The 19,364-nt window shown below is 39.5% G+C and overlaps 3 protein-coding genes across 8 annotated transcripts; all 3 read right to left on the bottom strand.

Moving 5' to 3' along the window:
• Positions 1-439: 439 nt before the first annotated feature.
• On the bottom strand, positions 440-10,036 carry rhpn1 (rhophilin, Rho GTPase binding protein 1). 4 transcript variants are annotated; one of them, XM_081696128.1, is made up of 16 exons: positions 9,392-10,036; positions 9,058-9,173; positions 8,609-8,737; positions 8,030-8,105; positions 7,688-7,765; positions 7,390-7,514; positions 6,440-6,606; positions 5,816-5,913; positions 5,356-5,445; positions 5,086-5,242; positions 4,873-4,980; positions 4,412-4,756; positions 3,868-3,944; positions 3,527-3,670; positions 2,918-3,064; positions 440-2,808 (listed from the first exon to the last, which is right to left on the bottom strand). In XM_081696128.1, exons 1-16 carry the CDS (start codon positions 9,461-9,463, stop codon positions 2,635-2,637), a joined length of 2,103 nt encoding a protein of 700 aa, XP_081552254.1. In that variant the 5' UTR covers positions 9,464-10,036; the 3' UTR covers positions 440-2,634. The 4 variants fall into 4 exon arrangements, with proteins under 4 accessions (XP_081552254.1, XP_026856918.2, XP_081552260.1 ...); XM_027001117.3 differs by having other exon boundaries at positions 4,412-4,606; XM_081696138.1 differs by lacking the exon at positions 440-2,808 and having other exon boundaries at positions 2,922-3,064; positions 3,577-3,670.
• A 369-nt stretch (positions 10,037-10,405) lies between these two features.
• naprt (nicotinate phosphoribosyltransferase) lies at positions 10,406-17,341 on the bottom strand. 3 transcript variants are annotated; one of them, XM_026999952.3, is made up of 13 exons: positions 16,886-17,335; positions 15,429-15,556; positions 15,253-15,335; positions 15,009-15,139; positions 14,609-14,724; positions 12,510-12,703; positions 12,258-12,395; positions 12,087-12,171; positions 11,894-11,974; positions 11,708-11,810; positions 11,387-11,544; positions 10,893-11,000; positions 10,406-10,783 (listed from the first exon to the last, which is right to left on the bottom strand). In XM_026999952.3, the coding sequence occupies exons 1-13, from the start codon at positions 17,130-17,132 to the stop codon at positions 10,697-10,699; spliced, it is 1,659 nt and encodes a 552-aa protein (XP_026855753.2). In that variant the 5' UTR covers positions 17,133-17,335; the 3' UTR covers positions 10,406-10,696. The 3 variants fall into 3 exon arrangements, with proteins under 3 accessions (XP_026855753.2, XP_026855744.2, XP_081552276.1); XM_026999943.3 differs by having other exon boundaries at positions 12,258-12,398; positions 16,886-17,334; XM_081696150.1 differs by lacking the exon at positions 10,406-10,783 and having other exon boundaries at positions 10,965-11,103; positions 12,258-12,398; positions 16,886-17,341.
• Positions 17,342-17,571: 230 nt separating this feature from the next.
• On the bottom strand, positions 17,572-19,227 carry c2h8orf82 (chromosome 2 C8orf82 homolog). The gene is made up of 3 exons (XM_027000988.3): positions 18,923-19,227; positions 18,734-18,782; positions 17,572-18,304 (listed from the first exon to the last, which is right to left on the bottom strand). The coding sequence occupies exons 1-3, from the start codon at positions 19,085-19,087 to the stop codon at positions 17,859-17,861; spliced, it is 660 nt and encodes a 219-aa protein (XP_026856789.1). The 5' UTR covers positions 19,088-19,227; the 3' UTR covers positions 17,572-17,858.
• Positions 19,228-19,364: the final 137 nt, after the last annotated feature.

The raw sequence follows: 19,364 nt of genomic DNA, 5'->3' as shown, positions 1-19,364 counted from the left end.
TTATTTAACTAATATAATCTAATGCAATAAGATCGTTAACTCATGAGTTCTTTCCAAGTCCAGTAATTATTGTTAGATTATTTACGAGAAAAACACTGATATCAAACTTAAAAGCTCTATTGACTCAGAGGTATGTAGAGCGTTATCTGACTATCAATTTAACGAGATGCTGCTCCCTAGCGGTGAAATAAAATGTTGATGTTGATGTGTGTTCTGGTGCGTTAATCCCCCCCCAAATGTTTTTAATGATTACGCTTGCCGGACGTTAACGTTAAATATTTAATGTAACATAAATAATATAAGGGATGTCAAATAATTTAATTAATAATGGATAGGAAATAGTTAACCATCAATCGTTACACTGTGTATTATAAAGTTCAAAGTTTATTTGTCACGTACAGTCATACGTGGTATAACTGGCAGTGGAATGCTTTTTGTAACCGCTCTGTCCGTGGCTGAGGAGAGATACAGGGAAATGGAATGCGGTTTAATGAATAAATAAATATGAATAAATATGTTATGATGAATGAAGAGGGGAAATGTATACTATGCATATATACACTGTACAATTCTAGTTTCTACAATTTGCAATGACAGTTTTTTTCAGTTTTTCTATTTTTTAATGTTTTATAATTAATAATGGATAGGAAATAGTTAACTATCAATCGTTACACTGTGTATTATAAATGCGGGTGAGTGCGTGTGTGAGACAGTCCACAATTTGACCTCAAATTCCCAATTCGAAAACGCATCTGGGGAGCAATTCAGCGCAGAATCTAAACACATTTGAGCAGCAATATTCCCATAATTCTGCGTAGGTTTGTCGGATGTACTTTAATTTATGACGGATGGGAATACGATGTTTATTGGACGCTTGCCTGGGGTCTCTAAAGCTGCAAGATGCAGATCCCAACCTACGTGGTTCTATTAATGTTATTAAAAAGATACCAATCATTCAGTCTACTTTCAAAATGCAATATTTCTAAATTACGCTCTCCTAATAACAAGCATATTAAAATAACGTCAAGGTATTACGTCTTTATATTGTGGGTCCCGACGTAATACCTCATTAAGTCAGTGTTTTGGTAAACCTAAATTAGGTTGGACTGACTGGCGAGTGTATCTACTTCATGATAATGTAATAACGATTAGCAAAACAGACACTGTAGTAGGTCTCCATTTACTTAATCCATTTACTTAATATACATAAATTAGCTATCTGTGTAGATCAGGGCATGGAATGAAATTCAGGTATAAATCATGCCTGAGTTTCCTCTACACTGATTCAAATGATTAGTAAAACTAAACTTAAATCTTAAATGCTAGATTCCATGGTGGTTCATGATTTTGGATTGAAATACTAATGTGAAGTAAGCTGGCTTTCAAAGGGCTCAGGGAAGGGAAACACACACTAATACCCAGAGAGGAATATTTGCTACTAACAGTTATTACCATGCACAGGAGCCTGATAAATCTATTATACAAGCCACATTAAGCATAAAAATGACGCAAAGGCACTATTACAAAACACCAGCATGTGCGATCATATGATACTGACCTCAACATAAGTATACATTCCATATTACTTTCATGAATGTTTCTCTTCCCCCAATAATAATAACAATTATGTTGATCCTGAACAAATCAGTTAAGGGGTTAAAAGTTTTAAAGACATTCAGTGCCTATGTCATGATTTCATAGTTGATACTAATCATTGCTAGGGTTTAGGAAAGAATCGTACTGGTTCAATTACAACTTGCAAAAAAAAAAAAAAAAAGAAAGAAAAAAAAAAAAAAAAAAAAAAGAAATCCAAAGAAAAAAACAGACGTGTCTGTCAGACAGAGAAAGTGTGATTCTTGTATACAAAAACACTAGTAAAGCTTGCAACATAATTTGTTGGTTGGTGCATTTATCACATATTATATAATCAAATCACTGATTTCTCACTTATTCCACATATAATCTCAAAATCACTGCTTTGCTGGCATTGCTCAATACATGAAAATCATCATTGCAAGGTTGTATAATAATTTAGTGTGTTTGTTTTTTGGTTTTTTTGCTTAAAGGAAGCATCAGCAATTCTTTTTGTAGGGTTGTTCGCTTTTATTCTTCTTGCTATTCCTTCTGTTGTTGTTCCTGATGCTGAAGTCATGTCAGCGCTTATGACCCAACAGTCCCCACAGTATTAACTGGAATTCCAAAGTTGTACCAACACAAACATTAAGGCAGAATACAAAAATCATTTGCTAACCACATTAAGATCCTGATTTGGGTAACACAACAAACAGATCTTTTGTTGTATTAACTACATTATAAAAAGAAGCAGTCTGCTACACTCTGGAAGATGACTAAATAATGGCATCATTAAATGCATATTGCATCTCCCTAGTGCTTAACAGCTGCTAGTGAACCTAAGAAATGTCATTCCAAGTGAAGTTGGACCATTTCTACTGGTCATTTGTCGTGAAGTGTTCCCACAATGTAAAGGGCAGATGGCCTCTTCAAATTGTATTAAAAAAAGTTTTTTTTTTTTTTACATAACTCTTTAAAAACTGCTGATTGATCAGTCACATAATGTCTGTGGCATGAGAGAGTAGTCCTTGGCTTTTGCTTAAAGGAAACCTCATTTTTATGTCAGTACATGGATTCACTCTCATGAAAGTTGCCACTGTGTCCAGCCCCTGCTCCACTTCTCCAGGTCCAGTTCAACAAGGAGCTGGAACCTCTGACACCAACCCCTCCTTGCTTCATACGACTGGCAGTATTCCGTTCCCTGCTGGGTGAAAGTGGTGCTGCTCTCCTTTCGACCTGAGCCAGAACACGCCTTCATTTATATACACATCAACTGAAATGCACATTTCCACAACACATGAGTAATATGCATTATACAGGATCATTATAGTCTGTGTGGGTGTACCTCGTGAGTATGTGGCGTGACAACATCAAGCTCCAGTCCTCTCTCTGAGCAACTTTTTAGTGCATGCACTACCTCTGCATGCTTGGCCCACTTGCAGTCTGAACCGTTTACAGCCACTATATAATCTCCTTCATGCAATCCAGCCATCTGCAGTGTAAACAATCAAGCTTTCTGTCTTTCTTAATACAGCAATGCATAATCCAACCACGTTTTTTTTTTTTTTTTTTACTGTTGAGTGTGACATTAAAATAGTTCAGTCCAGAATGTTAATGTTGCTAACTGAGTGTGAAAAAGACTGTTTGAGTTAAGATCATGACATGATGCTAGAAAGTGGATACATTTACATTTATCTGATGCTTTTTTCCAAAGCGATTTACAATTATGACTGACTACAACTTGAGAGATTGAGGGCTACAGGCCTTGCTCAGGGCCCAACAGTAGCAATTTGTCTGTGCTGGGACTTTAACCAGCCACCTTCCAATTACAAATCAATTAACTTAACCACTGAGCTACCACTGGCTACTGGCGTCCCTATTAGAATGTGTGCCTAAACTATTCATTTTGGAGGCTTTACAGTGCAAACAATTTCTATGATGGAGACATCCTTACTGCAGCACATCCGCCAGGCAACACACTGGCAACCAGGACTGGTGAATCACCTCGCAGAGTGAGACCAAGTCCAGCCTCTCCTCGAACCAGACACAGGCGGTGACGTACCCATCGATTACGAGCAGAGAAAACAGAAGGAGGACCCTACACAGACACAAGCCATCAAACATTTATCACAGTCAACACATGGCTCAGTGTACCTGAACAGAAACCTGACTAATACAAATTTAAAACATTTTTGCCTGTTTACTGATATGTTTGTGTAAATGAGAAGAGACATTATAATTCTATATGTTTTGTTGAAGACAAGAGTATCAAGACAAGTCTGCTGGCTGTATTACCAAACGGTGAAAGATGTCCATCACTCTAACTGTACTCAAGTCGGGGGTTATAACATCAGGCTTTTGGTGGGTATGAGCTGCCAAAGAGAGATCATAGGCTATAGGTCAAAGGTAAGGGGGAACGCTGCCAATAGCAGAATGTCAACATCAGGCTGAAAAGCAATCTGGAACCTGTGAAACTGGTAATTCCAGTTTTTAACAAAAGATACTCAGATAAGACTGCACTCATAAAATTTGTCATATTTATCACCATAATAAAGATAGGTAAATCATCATCACAACTAGAAGATAGTCATGAACTGGAAGTCGCTAAATGAGTGAGTGACAGTTGTATCATCTCCTGCTGTGGCCTCAGAAATGGATTATCCAAAGTCCTGAGTGGATCATTTAAGACAGTTTTCTCCTATGCTTGAAAACATATCAAACACTGTTTGTGCAAAAACACCACCCAAGCACTAAGGGCAATAACACCACCCATACAGTAAGAAAATGGAAATAGCTGATACCAGATATCTGGAAAAACAAAATCTCATTCTCCACTCACGCTGTATGTCTGGAGCTTCTGCAGTTTCAGAAAAGTCATCCTCCTGATCAATGTATGAGTATTTCTCCAGCGAGCGGGCGTGTGCATGTGCCAGCACTTCTTGTAAGATGTCCAACTTGCGCAGAGCCTTGCACACGCCATGGAGACGTAGCGCCTCCTCATGGCATATGATGGCATTGCGCAAATGAGCTTTGCCTGGACAAGCCACACATTTTGCAGTCAGACACAGTCCATGGCCATGCAGTAGCCATCCGACAAACAGGTACAGAGATACGCGTGTCGATACGTGGGAGACACGTATGCCAAGTGTTAACTTTTGGCAGAGCAGCTGTGACTGGTCACCTTCTGTGGTGGACAAAATTAATAACACCAGCGACATTTACAAAGGAACAACCATTCCAGATATGTCACCCAGGTCAGTATTTCGCCTATACATCATATTTGTGCAGACAACTGCTTACCGAGTCTGAGTCTGTCCTCTGGTCTTTGGAGAGACAGCCTGTCTGGAGGTCTGGCATGGATCTGTGTCAATGCCCTGACCCCTGCGTTCTCATCCTTACTAATCATATCTGCAAGACCAAGGCAAAAAAAAAAAAAAAAAAAAAAAAAAGACCTTCCTATTAAATAATGCTAATAGCAGTCATGTGATCCCATGGAAACTGTTCTGTGCTCACCTGAGCAGTCACAGAGGGTGACAGCAGCATAGTAATGGGCCAAGGCTCTGAAGTGCTGGGTTTTGACCTGAACCACAGAGAGCCAGGAGAAGGGAACATAATCCTTCAGCAAAGGCACTGACATGGCCTGCATCACCAGGGAGTAGACATCCGAAACCTAAACAAAAACACACGGCTTACCACCCATCTTTATTGGATTAGTTAATTTAAAAATAAATTTAAAAAATATTTTTCAGGCTTGCATGCATGTGCATGTGGTGGGGTGTTTACCCGTGCCACCTCCTGAGCTGCCTGCAGGTTCGACATTAGGTCATCTTCTTTCATGGTGAGTGTTACCTTCTCACAAACACACTCCTGAACCTAGAAAGTATAAAACACAATACACATGCACAAAGATAGCAAAACTAAAACCAGTAATATTTGTCAGTGCAGTACACCATGCATTTGCTATTCATTCATCTATAAGCTTCACATACCATTATAAGTACTATAACAAAAAGAGGAAACCATTCAGGACAACTACAGTATTACATTCAGTAATGAATAATACTAGCACTTAATCAATCACTTAATCATAGTGATTTACTATGTGATACACTCAGTTTTCGCATGCGCACACACACGATCTGAAACAATGTATAGACATTTTCAGGCAAAATAAAAATAAAAAACCCCAGAAAAATTACCTGGAAAAACATGAATTTTTCTTTTCTTTTTTTTTTTTTTTTACCTGAGCAACCATGAGGCGGACTAGCATGCTTAGTGCTGGGCCACTCATATCCAGGCTCGGAGCATGAGAGAAGTTTTCTTTCAAGTAGAGAAATGCCCCTATTGAAATATGCACATAGGTACAAATACTGTCTTTTTCCAAGATGCCCAAGTGCTAGTAGAGGTCACTGTCAATAAGGCTGAATAGATTTATTAGTGACTGTCTGTTTGAAAATGCTCAGCCAAAAAAGCCAGGCTATAGGGCAACTAAAACTAAAATAATTTAATAACTAAAATCAAAGATGATCAAATCTTGCATTGTGCTGTTTAACTGCACAGCATACAAATATATTTGGTATTCAGACAGTACTGTGAGATTCTCAGTTTACATCCCAAATCTTTATGAGCTAGTTTCCTATACCCAGATAAGGCCTAAATTTACACTACAACAAATTTCCAATTGTGATTCACCACTGTTACTGCAATTTAGTCCAATACCAGGCTTAATCTATGGGTAGGAAACTACATACACACATGACTGTTTCATACACACTCAAACATGCAAGCAAGTGTATACATATTTAGATACACACGCACACACACACACACACACATACACAAAAACTTTCCACACAGATTATAGTACCGGCAGCTCTCTGGAAGGCATCGATAGCATCATGGATACCAGGCACAGTGGAGCGGTCTTGTCTTGCGCCAAGCTGCGTGTAAAGTGCTCCAATGTTAAACAACACACTGCCCTTCTCAAAAGCCAGTGCTCTCTGGCAGGATGGTACACCAGTCAGGGAGTCGTACCTAGTGGGGGAAAAAGAGCCATGTTGCATTCATGTTCCTAATACTCACAGATGCAACGGCCAGGGAATCCATTGTAACCATTACCCTGACTTTGTGACTCCTAAGTAGAGTAAATTATACATTTCTACATATATGTGGCTTGAATTAAAAATAACGGGCTTACTTGGATATCAAGATAAAAATATCAAGTTTCTATTTATGAACATTTTGTGCACTTTACAATTACCCAGGCATTTACACCAACTACCTACTTTATTAGAGACCGTGCAGCAACATTCACCAACCAGACTGTTGCCCATCTCTTGCCACACAACATATCAGCTACCCTCTGTCCGATATCTCCACTCCATCGCTATACTTCATCCCTCTATCCCATAACTGGTCATTTTATGGCAACAGAACAACGAATTACACAATATTATTGGAATGTCGAAAGACCCTGAACATCACAGTGGTATGACATGTAGTGCCATGGTGGGAGATGTTATCTGGAATCTTCACATCAGGCTCACTGCTGGAATGAAACTGGCCTGCCAGTCAAATATATCCAGCCTACCGTGCTCCTGTGTTCTGAACCTAGTTATTCATGAATAGTATAGTTTCTAACTGTACATTTTAATGTTTCTAATTATGTGGGAGGGAAAGGTACATGATGTTGATTTTATTTATTTTATTTTATTTTATTTTATTTTTTTACACAGGTCATAAAAAAAAAAAAATGGAGAAAAATGCTTGATCATACATGTGTTTGTATGTTTGTGTGGAGGAGGTTCATACTCATACCACTGGAAGTGAATTCCCAGAGTTCTGTGCAGGTTAAAGAAGCGCTGGTCCACGAAGTGCAGCTGGTTATAGTATTCCAAGAGCAGCCTGATCCCTGCGTCGCTACGGCTGGGTGTGCGAATGGCCTGCATGGAGGGCACATCTGAGATAAATGACATGCTCAGCAAAGCTGCAGTCAGTACATTTGATCAACAACTGATTTAAGATTTAATCAAACACGTTGAGGAGAATTTAAACACCTGTGAGCATATGCTCATTGTTGAACTCTGTGTGTTTGGTTTGCATTCATATATTATACCTGTCTGAGTTCCATAAGCATTTTGATTTCTGTCAAGTAAAGAGAAGCATCTTCTCCATAGTGTTCACTGATGAATTCCTGTGAATAGTTTTAAGATATAATTCAAATAAAATAATACCCATTACCCACCAACATGTTGTCTCTTGATTATCACTATATCTCATGGCTAGTTGTAATGAATTGGGCTAATACCAAAGAAACATCACATGAATAACCCACACATTACATTTTAAAAACCACATGATAATCAAACATCATACTGTCAAACACATGTGAAAATCACACTGCCACAAAAACACATGAATCAAGAAGAAAGAATAAACTTGTGAGAATTTTGCTTACCTGAAGACTGACACTCATATCAATTTCCTTCGTCTCCTTCAGTCCAAGTGGGATCATAGGAACATTCACCTTTTCACTTTAAAAATGAGAGATGGGCCAGAAGAGGCTTACAAGTCTCAAGTTTTACCTTATTTTCCTTCAAGAATCCAATTTCCTCATCACAGTCCCATTCTGCCCCTGCTCTCAGTAGTTTTCTACATATTTCTTTCTTTCATTTTCTTCATGGCATTTTTAATGTTTGGCACCTGTTTCACAAAAATTCTCATCCTTTATGAGCTTCTGTGCTTTGTCATCCATTTTTTATTTAAAAGAAAAACCTTATTTTTGCACCTGCACTTTCATCAAGGTTTAAGGAGTGACAAGAGAATAAACATTTGCATATACGTTTAAAATGTTATAAGAAATCATATTTTTATTTCTCACCACATAGAGATAGCTCACATAAATCACAAAAAACTCACTCAACATATATTTGCTATATACAAACCATAACTATTTCTAAAAACACAGATTTAGCAACATAAGCAATCAGTGTTCAGATATTAGTGTAGCAAAGCTAAGTGTGGGGTTTATGTTTACCTATCAGTCTGGTAAACTTCCATATTGCTGTCCAGCTCTTCTAGTTCTTCTCTGAGTAGTTGCAAGTTTGAGTTTACAAAGCTCAATTCCAATGACACCGTCTCCTTAACCCTCTGATTAGTTGTAGCCCTAAAACACAAACACACGCATACAAACCGTTGCTCAAGGGACTACTACACACGCACATTTTTCTACCAACACACGTACTGCCGCGAACCAATAACAGAGCCAAAATAAGAGAAAATAAAAAAATAAATAAAACAAATGGGTGTGTCGCATGCTGTTAGGAGAACCGGAGAACAGACAATCTGTGCAGATTTATCTGGTATTTGAGCATATGTAAGGATACATGTGTGTGAATGGGAAGCCAAACAATGATCCTACGTATAAATGCAATAAAGGGAAAGATTCACTGCTGCTGCAAACCAAAGCCACACGTGCACACACACCTGTACAAATTTTCCGCTCCTGTTCGCAGGCTGAGCTCACGGTTGATTTGCTGATTGAGTTGGGCTCTTCGCTGCTGAACTCTGCTGCGCTGAGTTGACACTAGAGGATCACATCCCTATAACAGAGGAACGCGTATTTAATACCCACACCGGTCAGCACTGTCGAGTTTCATTAACATAATGCTCACATGTATTGGTATATTGTACACACCTTGCGTAATCTGTTAGCAGAAATGCCATTTAAAATAATTGTTGATCACGATACAGCATTCACTTGTGATACTTTAAACCTATTTAGATTTGCTCATTAAAGGACTTAAAGACGTTCACCCACCTTTCGCACAGATTCATCGGAGCCGCCTTCACCCCTTAGCGCCGTAACATCTTCTGAGGCAGTATAAGACATCCCTGTCGATAAGCGGCACTCACCCGCCTATGAATGACGGTTACTCTCGCTAGCAAATATACCCTTAGACTGCTGCAACAGCGAATTACGGAAAGCGTGCACCCCTATTTTACACCCAACATTTTGGGCATATCAAATTTTAGCAAATCCGTGAGTTCCACTGTAATCCTACTTCAAGTCGAAAACTCTTGAGCATTACGCTACTTCGACCGCTACTCTAATTTCCCACACACCAAACCATAGTCTAGCGAATATAATACAACCTGCCCTGGAATTACCGCTGAAACAACTATAACAACTACTTAAATGTTTTAAACAAAAAAAATCCACTTGTTGCATAGGCTACGTGCAACGACTGCATCTGATGGCTCACTATAATTGGTTTAATTCTCAAGACCAACCCAGCCATCCCTTCTATCCAATAGAGCGGTGTCGCTGCTGATTGACATCTGCGTTATCAAATCGTAGTACAAAGGAGACACATGAGTGACAGTGGAAGTCTCTAATACGGAAAATATGGGTGTAGATAAAGGTGATCTGAAGCGGAAGAATAACTGTTGTCCGTGGCAACCCAAAGGCATCGCCAGTCAGGAGTCGATAGCTCAGACAAAGGCACCGGTCGCGTTTTTCTGGTGAGGCCCTACGCTAGTTACTTTGTTGCCTCTGGAACGTTTTTTTCCTTTATATGTACCCTAAATGAACAAATCCAAGTTTATTCACGTTTATTTATAGCAAATCATCTTTTCTTTTGGTTATCACACTATGGGAACTTGCATAATGTGTAACAAAGTGCTCAGGAACCGACAAATTACATGCATTCAATAATTAAATAAAAATATATTTGTTTTGATCTTCCTATTATAAATCTTTCCAATCGTAATATCAAACACTTCATTACAAAGCATCAATGCACCTATCGTAATCAAATCTGCAATCCTCAAAGAAATTTCATGACACTTTAATATGGTACATTACTGTATAAAGTTACAGCAGAAATGCTATCTTTAATTAGTGTTTGAAAATGCTTTTGACAACACTTTAAAAAAAATCTCACAATCATTAATAGCCTACTGAGAATGTGTGACAAAGCATGTAATCATTCAACAGCCTAGTTTACTGTGGAAAAAAATGTACACAGGAGGCCAGAAGAGTAGGCAACAATTGCAGAGCTGCACTGCTATAAAACTGAGCCCCACACAAGAGGTAAACGCAACTTCTGTGTCTCAGTTTGCTTCAATTGGACAGCAGAAAATTACTGCCTTTGCTGTTTCCCATTTTGATGTCAGACACAAGAGAATGAACTCTCTCTGACACAGCCACCTTTAGGAGAAAAACACAGATTTCATTGATAAAGGCTTGGTAAGGTGTGGTTTTAACATTAGCTTTTAGATATGTCAACAGGGTGGTTTTAAAGGTGGTAAACACTCACTCTATAAGGCTCTGGCTCCTGCAATCTTTTGTGATGGGGGTAGAGAGCTTGAAGAGAACTCTGTGCACATACTCGACTTTCAGTTGCACTGCACAGAGGGAGTGTGATCTGAAAATAGAACATAGAATCCTATAGTTTTTCAGTAATGGACTTCCTGGTATGCGGGAATAAATAAAGTTCTTTCCATAGCCCAAATTCTTTAGTCAGCAGCCTGGTAAAATGGGAAAGGGGTGGAGAAAGGGCACAGTCAATGTCACATCAATCTTTACTAGACTCTTCCCCAGTTTTAATGCCTAACTAAGGTTTAGGCTTACACAACAAACTACCATTGTGTTTACATGTACATTTATATACTTAAATGTTAAATGCTAAGACACTATTCTGACTATACTATATCCTTTGATTTTTCTTTTTGGATTATTTTTCACTCATATTTTGAGGTCTTTGGAAGACAAATTCTCATGAACAAATAGAATGAAATGGTTGCAGTTTACCTTGCCATAAGAGAAGACATCTGATCGTAGACTTGTCACCTTGGCAGGCATGATTGATAGAGCAGCCTTGTCCAACCCTAAAGGATGACAATTCAGCGGCACACCCACCTTGGGGGCGGGCTCCTCTGACAGGCAGATGAGATCCATTTGAGGATGACCTGCGGGGGGTACGATGTAGAGGGGCAGAATGAGAGGAACTGAAAAACCCAGTGAGGATACAGCCACAGAAACGGGCGTGTCCACATCTAATGACTGTGCAGAGCCAAGCTGACAAAGTGATTTAGAGAGCTGCAGTAGGAAGGATGAGAAACAGGGCCTGACCCTCAGTGTCCAGCAGCCTGTAGATGGCCTTCCTCCCTGGAAGTGTGCTCTTCTCTGGGTCTTCACTCAGCTTCATCCTGGGCCTCCCGCAGACCTCCACCAGCTAATATAAAAGCATGAATGTGTCATCAGGATGACTCTGAGGAGGAATTCACCGACATGCTGTTGCTATTCCATCTCATTTACCTTATACACACAGCCAAGGGATGGCTGACTTGTGCAAGTAACTAGATGAGTTCCAACCCCCACAACATCAATCTCATTATCCTGGCAGAGATAAAGAGAGCGGCAACTGTTTATAAAGTGTTATGTCATTAAAAGCTTTACAGGGAAACCTACAAAAAATAAATAAATTAATTAATTAAAAAATCCAACTTACTCTTTTGCTGAGCTCAACAAGGCTCTGTTCAGACACACTGTTCGTACCAACAATAATGAAAGATTCAAACGCAGGAACTGAGAAACTAGAAAGGAGCCAAGAGAAAGGAAATAAATAACAGGTCTGTAAACAGCTGTAGTGTTTTTGAGGAGGTGGAAGACATTCACTGACCGTTTGCTGCATTCTCTAAAGGCATGGCGCACTTCCACAGACTGCCTGCAGAGGTCTCCACTATCAAGCCTCACACCCAGAGGCTGATACTTCAACTCGCACAAAGCCAAGGCAACGGCACAGAAGCAGAGCAAGCCGCTGCTGCAACAAAAGCACATGGCCACATGGTTCTTGTCACTCAACACACAAGACACTGCATGACATGCAACAATGTGCTGAATCACCAAGTTCAGAAACCAGGAGAGTCATTACCAGCCAACACTGTAACTGTCGATCACAGGCAGGAAGTTGCGGGGATAAGCGATGGCGTAGGACAAGAAGGCAGCAAGCTCACCCTCGCGAACCCCCTGAGGTTTCGCTCCTAGTAACTGGCACACATGTCCTAACCAGCCCTTTACTAGACACATGAAGTCAATGGGGTCACCACCCCCGCAGGGAGCCAGTATCTGCAGCGAGAACAAAAACCACTCCTGATCAAAATTAATTCATTAATTTAAAAAAGGTAAAAACAACTTAAAATCATAAAATAGCTTCTCTCATGCATTCTTCTGTTAAAGTTGCACACAAAAGAACTAATCATTAAAGTATGGACATGCCTTTATAGCTTTATAGTGGACAGTTAGTTTTCAATAGACAAGTCCAGTTTGTTATTTTTGCTCTCTACAAAACATACAGAGATGTCTCTATATTAACTTCTTCAAAACTTCTTCCTCATTTTAACCATAAGCTTTGGAAGCATTGTGGTTTTAAATGGTTAGATATTTCCAGTCATGGTCCCCCAGCAGTTAGCGCACATAGCAACTGTTAATATGTATTCGCAACACTCTTTGTGTCAGGTTAGCATGAAAACATGGACACACAAATATCTTACAAACACTTCATGGCAAACAAAGCAACTCGTATCAAAACTAGCATCAAACATCCACTATCACACTCTACCACAAAGTCCCTGACTAACTTAATGAGACAGTTTACAGTAGCATAATATGTAATAATACAGGCAACTTTTACAGAACACATCAGACAAACCTTTATGGTACCAATTTTGCACTTTAAAAAAAACAAAAACAATGCAACTAGATGTATAAATGCAATTAAAACCAGAGGCAAGATAAGTGCCCCAATAAACAAGCTATAAGAATGGCATGATGTGAAAATGCTGGACTTTGGTTATTATTAAAATATACTTAAAATGTTATAAAAGCACTAATATGTATTGACAATTCACTACAGGTATCATTAATTTATTGAATTTACTACTACTACTACTATTATTTCCTCTTCAGGTTATAACTGAAATGTTGTAATACATTTTTCTATCAAATGTACACATGATGACAATCGTATTGTTTGGCCTACTGGAAACCATGGACTATTATATTCAGATATGAAACACTATATTTCAACCTGAAATAATATTACAATTTCTTACACTGTGGTTCATCTGTTAAATCAATATCCATGGCATATCAAATATGCTCATCTCAAATATGGAGCTTGTGCTTTTCAGAATATACAGTATCTACCATAAAATCTCCATGAGTAAAATTAAATTATGTACTTCTACAACTTCTACAAAGTAAACAACTTTTTTTTTTTTTTAACACTACAGCTACTTTTTTACATTATACCCAGTGGCCACTGTAGGAGTAGCATTATTCAATCATGAGCAACCCTACTGAGGGATCTCCCCACCACCACCGTTCTAATTAGCCATTAATGCAGCTGTATCTATTGTCAGTACAGTCACCATATTTGCCAACGACCTATGTTCTTCTAGTTCCCATGGAGACAAAATATATGCAATGGTATTTACTTAAACAAAATGACTAATTCATCATAGTTTGTGTAAACAATGCTCCCCTAATGTCACAACGGAAAGGTCATAATGTTTAGCTTTAAAATGATGCAACTATCTAATACAAACCTGCCCAAGTCAGTTCTAACCCTAATCTAGCGCACCTGGCTGCTACTGAAGGTCTCGATAAACTTGATCAGGTGGGACAGATTAGGGTTGGAAGTAAACTCTGCTGGTCACCAGGACTGCACTTGGGCACCCCTGATCTAATGCATGCTAATACATGAAATGTGTATCGGAATGGGCTGTGAATCTTTTCTTCTTAGCCTGTGCTTTACAGAATTGTTTGTTTCTGTATAAATGGTTTGTTTCTGAAAATGCATTTAGTATAATAATTCCTCATTACAACTGTCTCTAAAGCCACTGAAGCTTTATTGAAGTGTGATCAAGTTGTGGGCTTGGTATCAAAAAAGCCCTCTCTCAAGGTACTGTTCATTTTAGACCAGCAGCCATCTCTTACTGGTTAGTAACAGGAAATGAGGTCATGACGCACCTGTGGCCACACTTCCTCCAGAGAGGAGAAGGATGTGACATAAGAGTGTGCCATGGTGCCTGCCACTGGAATCCCAAAGAGATGCCCAGCCAGAGCGTTACTCGTCAAATCAAAACCTGAGGCCAGAAAGACAGCTTGAAGAGGGATTTCACATCCCCATGCATTGGTGGGGCTCCTTTGGCCTTTCCTAAATACTCCACATCTGTCATCACCCAAATACACACAGCAAATTGTTCAAGTGAGCTTTTGACAACAGCACAACAGTGCCAGGAAAAACAGGTGATTTTGATACATTATGTTATATGCTAATATGCCTCAGTAATAACACAGATACATGTTCCTTAAAAATTCCTTCATGATCATCAACCATACTAGGGAAGCTGTTCTAGTGTGTGTTTACCTCCGATGTGTGTGTAACGGGAAGCAGTCAGCCCTCCGTCAGGCCCCTGCGCTCTCCTCAGGCCCATCTCCAGGAGTCGGCGCTCAGGCCCCGCAGCTAGACGGAACCGTGCAGCGTTGGTGCATACCAAACTGAGGTCACATGAAGGGACCATAAGTGTTGCTTATCAACGAACACTTATTCCACATCAACGAAGACAACTGGTGAACAATTGTAAAACTATGCAGAAGAAGGGGGTTCAAACCTGGAGTAGTTGACTAGACAGAGTAGACTGGTTTCTAGCAACTGAACAACAGCCAGTGGGCCAGACACCTCCATAAGAGGAACCTAAGTGTAATAGACGTTGTCACAATTCCATCTCTCCTGATCTCTCAGTGTAGGCATCAGAGGTGATAGGGAGGTGTTGACTCAGGCACGTACCCGGGCAAAAACCACGGTGCCCTCAGCTACCGCACTGATAGAGACAGCAGAGCAGTCGAGCCCTTTGAGGTAGGTGAAGAAATCTGGGTCTGTATCCACAGGAAGCACCGAGCGCAGGTACTCCACATCTGTTATCAACCACAGGCACACAGTAGTGTGTTCAAAACCCATTTAATGGTAAATCTGATGTCACACATAGTTTAGTTATGTGTAAATTGGTGTATTACATTAGCAAATGTTGCAACACAACAACAACAAAAATATGGTAAAGGCATCCACATCGATGCAACAACAAACACAAACTTAAAGAAATCTACAGTGCAGAAAACTTAGTGCTATACTAGGTTATCAAGAAGTGGATAATGGAAGTTGAGCAACTTGGAAATTGTTTTTGTGGTAGGAAATACTTCAACTGAAACATTTCATTTGAAGGGGAAAAAATGTAAATGTAAAATACTAAATGTAATAAACAGGAAATTAAAATTTGGTTTAAAAAATAATGGGAGTTAGGGTATAATGGGTCTTAACATATGTAGGTTATTTGGACACAAACAATTCTGTTAACAAATTCACATTTAAATTCTAAGACAAATGTACACATTAATACAAATATTTATGTATTAATATAAATATTTGTAATATAAAACGATTTTTTTTTTTTTGCCAGTCAGGATTGTGCCGTTTCAGTGCATTGAATGTTAAATACCTGCTGGATGAAACACAACTTTTAGGACTAAATAAGGAACGCTATTCGAATATTTATGAGGGTACAATTTGTCTAGGGGCGAGCATTCTGACCAAAATTAATTGTGAGCCACTAACATACTTCTTGGTAGTAAACAAAGGACACAAAATCCCAAACAACATTAGCATTAAAAACAAACAGCCATGTATGTATGACTGATTGTAAGTCTTTATGGTCTTCCCCCAAAATTCGTGCGGCTATTCATACACATTTCAAACCTTGTTTAAAGAATCGTGTGCCCTTTAGTTAACAAATTCTGTATTCCTTCAGTGGGGGTATCTTTATTTTTATTTTGACGCAATCTAATATGGGAGCTACGAACGTTACAATGTGAAAACATTAGACCTAGGTGTATCGGTTCTTGTTTCAATTGAGAATTTTAGTAAGTTTGTTAATTATGCGCTGAGCACATGACTGGGAATCGGGCATTTATGTAACCCCAACCACTTGAAGGACAGGGGAGGGTCATATCAAATGCAGTGACATTGCCAGGGTTTTTATTTTATTAAAATCTTTTTTACTGTGTTCATAGACATTTGGCAAGTAATTCCAAGAACTCATGTAATCTACGCTTGGAATGTCTGTTGCGCAACATTTCAGCAGCCAAAGGTTGGACGGAGCAGTGTTACACTGTCAGCGCGTCAAACCGGGAGAATTTGGGGGCTATCTTTAGTACACTCACATCCAGCCTTACCAACACATACACACTAACCTTCACTTGTGAAACGAAAGTTCAGCAGGAACAGCAAGCAGTCGCTCAGCCCTGCAAAAAGAGAGAATCCACCACCGAACGGATTATCCCGGAAAAACAACTCGAAAACCGCGGGCTCGTTATGTCTGCCAGCACGCCAGTAGGCGTATGCCATAGTAAACTGATAAAGATCCGTGAGAAGAGGAGGCACACGCTCGCGTAAAGAGCGCTCCAGAGTAGCACATGTTTCGTTCAACGGTGTCGCCATTTTTCAATCAGAAAACGATTGCAAATGTTGTAGGTAGACTCCTGGGACATGAAGTTTCCAAGACGCTCCCCCGCACGGCCCAAGCTATAGCTCCTCCCTTTATATTTTCAGTCTCCACCTGACATATGTAATTTATGTGTTAACGTAAGGTAATATTCCCTGCCCGTTTTAAACTTTCATTATATTATTTTCAATTCTGCAGCGACGACCTTTGAACAGGCTGCGCGAATGGGTTTTATGTTTAGTGCGCATCAGACCAAACATTACCTAGTAACTTCTCATTACAGCCACGGGCCCACGTGACAGACCAGTGTACTTAACGTCCTAACACGTAAACATGAATTATTTGGTCAATGTCAGACGTAATTAGAGAAATGGAATGAAATTGCAAGCTCATGAGGGCTCGGCTGATGTCAAAAGTAAACAAGACACACCACAATACAATTTAACAAGATTTTAATTTCTCTGGATTGTAATAGCATGGTCTATCAAAACATGAATACCTTTGCTTGCAATTTATTGGAGCCTTAAAGAAAGACTCACTCTTTGAAGATTGCTAAACACAACCCCAATAAATTACAATCAATATTTATAACTGCTTAAATATGCACTCACAGTCACACATCTCAAATATTTTAGCTACAGCAGTTTGCTGAAACATAGATAAACATTTGCCTGAAGTGTATTCGAAAATAAAGGTGTCTGCCACCCTCTGGAGAATACGTCTTAGTTCACAAGGAAATGTCTTGACAGCTCGTTGGTCAACATGTGGCACTGCCCGGCCCAAAGAAAATGAGTAGGCTGTGTGGTGTTAACTTCTCCCAAAGAGTACTGAAAGAAAGGGCTGAGCTCAATGGCCAGTGCAGAACGCACCAATCCAACACCCCCTACACGCTCAGGAGCAGGATGGTACACTCTGCCACTGACTGGATGCATGAACAACGATTCTGGTTGAAACAGAACTGTCAGTGTAGCCCCGCCTCCACAGTATGATAGACTCTCCTCATGTGTTGACTCAGGAGACAACAGGTGAGTGAAGACAACTGGTTGATCATCACAGCGCAGGAAGTTCCTCTCACGTCCACATAGGGAAAGGAAGGGAAAGTGCTCCTGATAGCGGCCACTCTGATTCACTTTCAGATGCTTAAAGAAAAATACTAGAAACTGCTGATCTATTGAAAGATGGACAAATAAATCAGAAGAGCAAAATGAGAAATTGCAAAGAGATAAGCTACAATGTGTACCTACTGATGAATCCCCAGTTCACGTTCTACTGTAATACTATATTCTACTACACCTGTTAAAGTAAATGCTCAACGATTTAAATGAAAATGGAGTACAAAGAGACACATTACACAGTTACACAGTAACTAGCTAATTTAAATATTTATTAACAAATAGGCTACTGTTAAATTATGAATGCTAAACTGTTAAATTGTGAGATTAAGACTATCTAGAGTTATCTAGAGTTCATGACAATCTACGTTTCAGAAACGCAGTGCACTGTGCAAGTAGTCTAGCTACATGTCTTATAACAGGGCTGTCAACTAGGTAGCCCTGTAATGGAGCTTTCTGTGTGGGATGAGGTCGTGGCTTAGTACCTTTGAAACAAGTGACAAAGTTCTTCACCTTAGTATCATCCAGGAAGAGCTGGATAGGAGAGATACATTTGCCTAATTAAGTTATGCAAGAATATTTCTTCATGAACACATCTACTGAAGACCATTGAAACAGAAACAGAATTTGGACAAGAGCATTTTGTTTAACTATTTATCATGTAGGCTATCTACCTGTCCTTGATGGTCAATGTAGTAGAAATATTCCCGAATCCGCGGCTCGGGACTCTGTCCTTGCGTGTAAGAAGCATGTCCTCGTGAAAACACCGCAGACACCAACAAAGGGGTCCGAAACAATCTTGTGCTTCTTAAATAACATAACAACCCTACCACGGTCATAATTAGGTCACAGAGCGGAGTTTAAAGATTAGCTTTGTGTTTTATATTCAGATAGGGCCATTGCAAGTAGCGGAATAAATTCAGGCAGGCAAAACATGAGCTACAAAATCTGACGAATGTTTTTGGAGTGGGGCGTCCCTGCGTTTTATAAACCGGAGGGATATGAGGACGCTACGCAATAGTTCCACCATCTAACAAACTTGCAGGATCACACCATAAGCACTATAAAGAGATGTCAGAATGAGAAATCTATTATATTAACCATAAAACCAGTTTT

This window comes from Electrophorus electricus, chromosome 2 (genome assembly GCF_041902795.1).
Source record: "Electrophorus electricus isolate QZ-2024a chromosome 2, ASM4190279v1, whole genome shotgun sequence".
Lineage (NCBI taxonomy): Eukaryota > Metazoa > Chordata > Actinopteri > Gymnotiformes > Gymnotidae > Electrophorus > Electrophorus electricus.
Note: the sequence above shows the minus strand (reverse complement) of the source record. Positions and strands in the feature narration are given on the sequence as shown.

What these genes read in the sequence shown, in the direction of transcription:
- rhpn1 (XM_081696128.1), bottom strand. Translation starts at nt 9,463, where the DNA reads ATGTCTTATACTGCCTCAGAAGATGTTACGGCGCTAAGGGGTGAAGGC. An exon ending in CCGATGAATCTGTGCGAAAG is followed by an intron (nt 9,174 to 9,391) that starts GTGGGTGAACGT and finishes CCTCTGTTATAG; the next exon opens with GGATGTGATCCTCTAGTGTC. An exon ending in AGAAGCTCCAGACATACAGC is followed by an intron (nt 3,945 to 4,411) that starts GTGAGTGGAGAA and finishes TCTCTTTGGCAG; the next exon opens with CTCATACCCACCAAAAGCCT.
- naprt (XM_026999943.3), bottom strand. Translation starts at nt 17,132, where the DNA reads ATGGCGACACCGTTGAACGAAACATGTGCTACTCTGGAGCGCTCTTTA. An exon ending in CTTTCGTTTCACAAGTGAAG is followed by an intron (nt 15,557 to 16,885) that starts GTTAGTGTGTAT and finishes GGTTGATAACAG; the next exon opens with ATGTGGAGTACCTGCGCTCG. An exon ending in TGGAGGAAGTGTGGCCACAG is followed by an intron (nt 12,704 to 14,608) that starts GTGCGTCATGAC and finishes TTCTCGCTGCAG; the next exon opens with ATACTGGCTCCCTGCGGGGG.
- c2h8orf82 (XM_027000988.3), bottom strand. Translation starts at nt 19,087, where the DNA reads ATGACCGTGGTAGGGTTGTTATGTTATTTAAGAAGCACAAGATTGTTT. An exon ending in ACATTGACCATCAAGGACAG is followed by an intron (nt 18,783 to 18,922) that starts GTAGATAGCCTA and finishes TCTCCTATCCAG; the next exon opens with CTCTTCCTGGATGATACTAA. An exon ending in CTTTGTCACTTGTTTCAAAG is followed by an intron (nt 18,305 to 18,733) that starts GTACTAAGCCAC and finishes ATCTTTCAATAG; the next exon opens with ATCAGCAGTTTCTAGTATTT.